The following is a 7,422-nucleotide window of genomic DNA, read 5'->3' as shown; positions in this document are numbered from 1 at the left end:
CTTCCTCTTCCTCTTCCTCTTCCTCTTCCTCTTCCTCTTCCTCTTCCTCTTCCTCTTTCCAGGCCACACCACCTGTTCTTTAGTTCACTCTGTGACCCTGCCAAGTGTAGGAAAGCTGTTTGCTGGTGGCACAATTTTACTAGCCACTTCATGATTAGCAGAGCTTACTACTGCCACCACACACAGCAAAAGCAGAATTCTGGTTATATTTGCTTAGCTGCCAGTTCAATCCTTGTTGCAGACATCATTTTCAAGACATAGCCTATAGTGACTGCACAGAATAAACAGCAAAAAATTGTGGTTTCATATACCTGCACAGCTGTCAGAATTGAAAAAACAAACAAACAAACAAATAAACAAAAAACGCCACTGTCGACTTGCTTGTTTCTTTTCATTCCACTCTGCATTTTGGCAACCTTGCACTCACACGTTTAGCCACCATTTTAATCCTACTTTCTCCCTTTGTGCCAGAGACTCTAATGAATTCCTTCAAACCAGTTTTCATCCACAGAAAGGAAAAGCAGAGAACTATTTGCAATAGTGTCCTGTTGTTTTTGCCTTGTTCAGGATTCACCTTTTAATGTAATGGGTAGCCAAGGTAGCTTGGAATAAATCATTCTAATTTAGATGTGTCAACTAGTCATGTTTAATGAAGCAAGCCAATCTTGCAATGAAGTAACATCTTTCCTGTTAAAAAAGCATGCTTTCTGAATTGTGACCACCTTCTAATCAGCAATACCTTAAAGACCTCCTTGCCTTTGCTAAGGTATAATCACCATGGGTATCTGGTGTTGAAATTCCTAAGAGCTAGTTAACACTTCCTGTAAAAAAAAAACAGTTCTTTTGGATGAGGTAAAGACTGTTTAAGTAGATGTTCAATGTGGAAGGTGCTGGAGGCAGACCACTGTACGTTTCCAGCAAAAGTAGAAAAGGTTTTTAGACCTTAGACTAATAGGATGTAATATGAGAACATGAGAGGCAAGCTGTTAGAAAATAAAAAGAAGTTATAATTTTCCTGTTAGTAACTCAGAGAGGGAATACACTCCTGGATATAAACTACTTCTCAGTATTCTGAGAAGTATTCAAATGTAAATAGTACTACTACTTGAGGTCCCTTTCAGCCTGAGTTACCCCATAATCCTGATCTACTGTAGAAAGGAGACTAGAATATCATGCTTCAGCAACACCACTGGGTTCTCATTAGCAGAAGACTGTGCTGTTAATCACCCTGCAGTATTATAGAGGCTGGGAGTTATGACTGAAGTACCTAATTATCAAGAGCAAGCAATACAGAACATGTCAGTCAAACAAATAAACAGCGATCTATTTCTGCAATAACAGCACAACATAGAAACCTCCTTCTGACAAAAAAAATAGCTCTTCATTGCCTTTTACTTCTCACTGTACCTTCTCCCATAATCTTGCTATTACTTTTCTGAAAAATACATGTTACAATCAAGAGCTATAAAAAAGAACAGAGCTGAAAGAATTTTCAAAATAGCACAGACCTTTTATCAAAATATAGGCAGTTAAGTCATCAGATAATACATGCAAAATAGTTTCTTACATCAGTCTCCAGTCAAAGAAGAATCCATACACAGTTTGAATCAAGAGCCTAATAATTCTTCTGATGCTTTTTGACACAATGTGAGCAATTACTCCTAATTAACAATGTGCTAATTTTTTATATATAAATGAAGTACTGCATATGATACATATCAATAGAAATTAAGATACCTGTCCAAAGTTAATAGCACTGTTTCATTCATTTCAGGTACATCATCAGCTTTAATAGTAATGTTGATTGTAGTATCACTTTGTCCAGATAAGAAAACGACAGAGCCATTAAAGGGACTTATATCATCATGTGTTACTGCCTTTTGATTGACACCAGAGGGCTTCAAACTCCAAAACACAGTTGCTTGACCATCAGTCCCATCTCGATGCAGTGCAATAGAAACCTATGAAACGTGTGAATTTGTTGTGACTAGATGGAAAAACAATTACTCCTTTGTAAATTACTCTTTGAATATAAGCATAAAAATGTTCAGCTTTTTTAGGTATAACTTCATATGTGATATCAAAATATGGATGAAAGTGTATGTACATAAAACCTTTAACCACTTATCAGGCACTTAGTGCAGATGACAGATTATTCATACCACAAATCACTAAGCAACCATACAAACACATGCATGACAAATTTTATGAATGCACACTTCTTCAAAACATAACCTACATTTTAAACATAACCAACATAAATTTAACTTGGAATTACAGTTCAGTGCAATTGTATTTAAGGCTATTACCAGTTCTAATTTAAGAATATGAAGTGAGTTATCTGATTTGGGATTTATATTGATCCTTTACATTACTATGTTCACAGCTGGTGAGACTGAAAATATCTGTAGTATCTTTTGATCTGTGTGAGCAGTAAAGGTTAAGTCATTTAAGATGCTTACTGGTTTTAGGTATTCACAGGGAAAACAAAGGCCAGTTTCACTTTTCTGCTATTTAATAGATATTTTTACAAACTTTTAAAATCTTTTTTTAAAGCAAGGTAATGTTTGGGATTAGGCATGATTTGTTAACTTTAAAATGCTATACTAAGTATAGGAAACTGTGCTTTCGTCAAGTGAATTTTCCATAGCAATGGACAATGTAAAAAAAATCTTACTTACCTCTGTGGCAGGGGAATCTTCTGGCTCGGAAAGAATAATCGGAAGATTGCTAATAAAGCCTATTTCTCCATTTGCAATGTCTGGAGTAATCCTGAGAGAAATATTTCGAATCTCACCTAGTCGAGGACTCACAGAAGGGACCAGAGGAATTCTGTTCACTAGTTCAACTCCTTTGAGCTGTGGGGAAAAGTAAGACCAAATCGAGAAATGAGGAGCCTTATAACAAGTCAGAACAGTTCTGACATTTCAGGATAATTTTCAAATGCAGGTAGCATATAATTCCAGAACAAATTTATCTTGCTAACAGCACTGCTGTTTCAAAAATTTCTTAGTAGACATGTCAAAGAAATTAAGTGGGTACACCTCCCAGATAAACCATGTGAGCATACATAACTAAAGAGGAATCCAGTCAGAGATGGAGACTGACCCCTCTACACCAGCTATACTAGGCCTATTAACAGTACTGATTTGATCAATGCCTTGCATAGACAAAATAATCTTCTGAAGTTTCTAAATTAAGTATTTCTGCTGGAAAGCTCCTCTGATTATATTTGTTCAAACAAAAATAGTTTTATGTTTCATGGAGGAAGTACAGAAAAAATAAAAAAAAGTCTACTGCAATCTACATTTTGAGAATCCAGGCAAAGTGCCTGAGATCACTGAACACGAAACATTCTCACAAACTTACTGTACGCGTGTCACAAAGACCTTTTTTTTTTTTTAAATGAGAATGCAGGGAGAAGGAGTAGAGGTAGGAAATCTATTAAAGGTTCCAGAAGCAGCTGAAACATCTTTGGTAAACATAAGAAAAGCACACAGCCTGGCCAATTTGAATGCATGGATCAGCACCTTCACTTGAAGATGTCTAATTTAAAATGGATAGATTACAAGGGACTAAGAAATGCTTCAGTGATTGCTGTGATTTCTCTCTGGTTGTGCCAAATAGTCCCATTGTGTATCAAGGTCACCATCTGGGTTGTTCATCCCATTTTACCAAAGTGGCACTGTTGATCACAGGAAGTAGAAATTATAGGGCTTGTATAAATTAGAAATTATAGGGCTTCATTTGCAGATTTAACTGCAAATGAAAAAATGAGTAACAAACAACAGTAACAATACCCAAGACATCCCACAGCAGTACTTCTGAACAATAATTTGCTAAAATATACAAAAATAACAACAAAAATCCAATGAAAAAAAAATGAAAGTCTTAAAATAGATTTTTTCTTTCTATAATGTTTTTTCTGAAAATAATTTTTTTTTCTGTCAAAAACTGTTTTAGTACATTTTTCAGACAACTTTAACTAGTAATGACAAAAGTTCTCTTCTCATAAATTCAGGTAGAAAAAAAATAAAGAAAAAAAAAGCAACAAAGAAAACTATGCAGAGAAAACAGAAAAAAAAAAATCAAATTCTCTAACCAAACTCATAAATAAAGGCAAGATAATATAAGTTTGATGATTTTTAATTTACAGAGTATAATTAAGCTGAAAGGGAACGAGTTCTATTTACTTTTTTGTTACTTCTTAATTTTGTCTTGCTTCTCTAATTTAATAACCTTGTTTTGTTCAAATTCAAAGCCAGGAGATTGACAGAGAAACAGAACTTAAAAAGCAGGCAACTGTCAACACTGACCTCATTTTGTAAAATTCTGTGATTGATACTCGAATCCTGTTTTGTTTTGTTTTGTTTTGAACTTTGTAATTATTAATGATTAAGTGCAGAACTCTTTATGGCATAGTTATATAAGTTGTTTCTTTAAAAAGGAAATCTTTGCTTTAGAGCCACGCTGAGCTTTTTATTTAAAAAGGAATGGTCATTTAAATTGCACTCGAGGGGAAGGAGAAAGTACTATATTACACTGATCATATTAAATAGGCTAAAAAAACACAGTTGTGATACCTGTATGAGAAAATGAGCACCATTTTGAAGAAATGCATCATTTCTTATTGGTATATTTAGAGTTTCATGTGTTTTTCCCTCCAGAAATGTGAGAATGTTGTTTCTAGAGATATTTAGAATGCCATCTTTTGCTCTCTCAGGATCCAGATCTCCAGCTGGAATATACAGTGCAGTGTAAATTAACTGCACATCTCCAACCGTTCCTCTCTCCCTTGCAAAACTCAAGGACAAAAAGCGTCCTGTGGGATTACTTTCAATCTTCTGTTTCTCCAAAGGGTAAAATTTTATCACGCCATAAACATCATCACTGTCCTGAATGTAAAACAAAAGCTGCAAAACAGAAAACAGTTACAATTATTCAATGTTACAACTACTATACATCATAGTTTTCATACTCTCATGAAAGTGTGTCCTGTCACCCTGCATTTTGCTCCTGAGTGAATTGGCACTCAAGAAAGAAACCAGGTTGACAGCCCCAAAGTATTCTTCGTGCACAAACACCAATACACTGATAATAGCAACTTTCCCACCATCCTTCATGTATGTCTGAGTGAGCTTTGAATACCTGATATTTTGGTTCAGTAGACAAAGTGAAAAAATTACATTCATTCAGCAAATTCTTTTCAATCATATGTTATAAAAGCAGAGAGTTGAGTCACAAATATGTCACTAATGCTAATAACCCTTTAACAGTTCAGAGGTTACAGTCTTAATCACCAAACCCTCCTCTTGAGGCTGCTACTCTGTGTAGAATATTCCAGTATTAACAGCAAATAAGGAAATGGAAATAACATTTCATCCTTCTCTTAATAAGCAGCTAAACAAGACAGCATTTACATAATGCTGCATATGATGGGAATAATCTAATCTGAATTCTACTGCATTAAATAACTCAGGCTTTTTTATAACGTTAAGCCAAAGAATTTGAAATGTGGCTCTGTATACAAAGAGTACATTAGGTTGCCTCATTTAAACTCAATAACTACTTCAGCCAATTTAGCCAATCCAGCAAAAATTGTGGAATCTCTACTGCAAGGTCTGAAAGTAAACTTACCTCAGATGGTTCACTGACTTCTGCACCTCCTTGTACAGTATGAGCTAAGAGCTGCAGAAGATAAGGCTCTGCTTCTTCTGGCATATCGTCATTAAGAATGTTCAAAGGAAGTGTAACCAGCATCTGTCCTTGGTCAAAATATATTTCCCCGGTCTCTGGAATAAGGTCTGCAGTCACAGGTGAGGGATCACTGCTATTTCGGATTATAACCCAAGTCACAGAAACGTTTCCATGTGTTCCACCATTTCTTACTATTGTGATCCCTTCAAACCTATGGTTTGGAATGAAACAAAAGCTCATATCATATCATTAAAATTAGTACTTGCTAACCAGTTATTAGTTATCCATGTACTGGAAGATGTACACTGGCTTCAGTGGAATAAGTTGGGCAGAGAATGGCTTGAGAGCAGCACTGAGGAGGTAGCTTTGGGGCTGCCTTTTGATGAAAGCCTCAACATGAATGCTTGCAGCCCAGAAGGCCAGCCATATCCTGGGTTGCATCAAGAGAGGCATGACCAGCAGGTCAAGGGAGGTGATTCTGCTCCTCTACTCAGCTTGGATGAGACCCCACCTGGAGTACAAGCATCCAGTTCTACGGCCTCCAATACAAGAAGGACATGGAGCTGCTGGACTGGTTCCATAGGAAGGCCATGAAGATTATCAGAGGGTTGGAGCACCTTCCCTATTATGACAGGATGAGAGTGTTGGGGCTTTTCAGCCTAGAGGAGAGAAGGCTCTCAGAGGACATTATAGTAGTCTTCCAGAATCTGAAGGGGGCCTACAAGAAAGCTGGAGAGGGACTTTTTATAATGACATATAGTGACAGAATGGGAAATGGCCATAAACTGGAAGAGAGTAGATTTAGACTAGATATTAGGAAGAAATTCTTTACTGTGAGGGTGGTGAGACACTGGAACTGGTTGCCCAGAGAAGCTGTGAATGTCCCCTCCCTGGAAGCATTCAAGGCCAGATTGGATGGGGCTTTGAGCAACCTGGCCTAGAAGGAGGTGTTCCTGCCTATAGCAAAGGAGTTGGAACTACACGATCCTAAAGGTCCCTTGCCACCCAAACCATGCTTCTAGGATTCTTTGAATCAATATTAACTGCCGCAGCTGACATCTGCTCAGGGCTTAACATTTGTAAAACTGCAGTGCTCATGTAGAATTTTCATGGAGTGCTTATTCATGAACTAATATATCCAAGGGAACTAGTAATATATCCAAAGAATTTCTTAGAACTTACTTTGTTTACAACAAGAAGGATACTGAGAAATGGAGGCTTGGTACATTTTGCCCTTTTCTTAGAAATATGTTACATTTCAGAAAACTCAATTTTTTACACTATTTTACAGATTACATCAAAATACACTTGTCAGGCATCAATGTTTAAATAACATCTGAGTGAACTTTTTGCTTCTGTACTGAAATATGAAATTGTCTTTTGATAAAATCATAGTTTGATACATCACCTGTTTTTCTGAGGATGAAATTAGTAGTAGCAGTGGACATTTTAAATGAATATTTCACTACTGTATAATCAGTGCTGCCTGTAAACATTTCTGTAGAGCTTTGATTTTAGTTTATCTGCAAAATTACCTATATTTTAAGTACTCAGAAGTTTAAAGGTATTCAACATTTCACCAGAGACATTCAACACCTTTTTGTTTTCAATCAGAGACTGACTTTATACTATATATGCAAAAATTTATTGGGAAGGGAAGCCTGAAATCTATTTCCCACTCTTATGGACTGGTGTATGGCAGCATCACAGCTTCGCTGATCGTGC

At 36.4% G+C, this 7,422-nt stretch overlaps 1 protein-coding gene across 1 annotated transcript in view; it reads right to left on the bottom strand.

Moving 5' to 3' along the window:
- The window catches only part of ADGRV1 (adhesion G protein-coupled receptor V1), a 253,152-nt gene that overhangs the window by 225,141 nt on the left and 20,589 nt on the right, over window positions 1–7,422 (bottom strand). Inside the window, exons 8-11 of the mRNA XM_042866113.1 lie at window positions 5,638–5,908; window positions 4,584–4,913; window positions 2,682–2,858; window positions 1,738–1,961 (exon numbers count right to left, since the gene is read on the bottom strand). Coding sequence (XP_042722047.1) covers window positions 1,738–1,961; window positions 2,682–2,858; window positions 4,584–4,913; window positions 5,638–5,908 — 1,002 coding nt within the window. The remainder of the gene's footprint in view (window positions 1–1,737; window positions 1,962–2,681; window positions 2,859–4,583; window positions 4,914–5,637; window positions 5,909–7,422) is intronic.

The sequence above is a fragment of the Lagopus leucura genome, unplaced genomic scaffold, assembly GCF_019238085.1.
Source record: "Lagopus leucura isolate 7727_CA_CO unplaced genomic scaffold, USGS_WTPT01 Super-Scaffold_810, whole genome shotgun sequence".
Classification (NCBI taxonomy): domain Eukaryota; kingdom Metazoa; phylum Chordata; class Aves; order Galliformes; family Phasianidae; genus Lagopus; species Lagopus leucura.
This window is presented reverse-complemented; position numbering and strand designations above follow the sequence as displayed.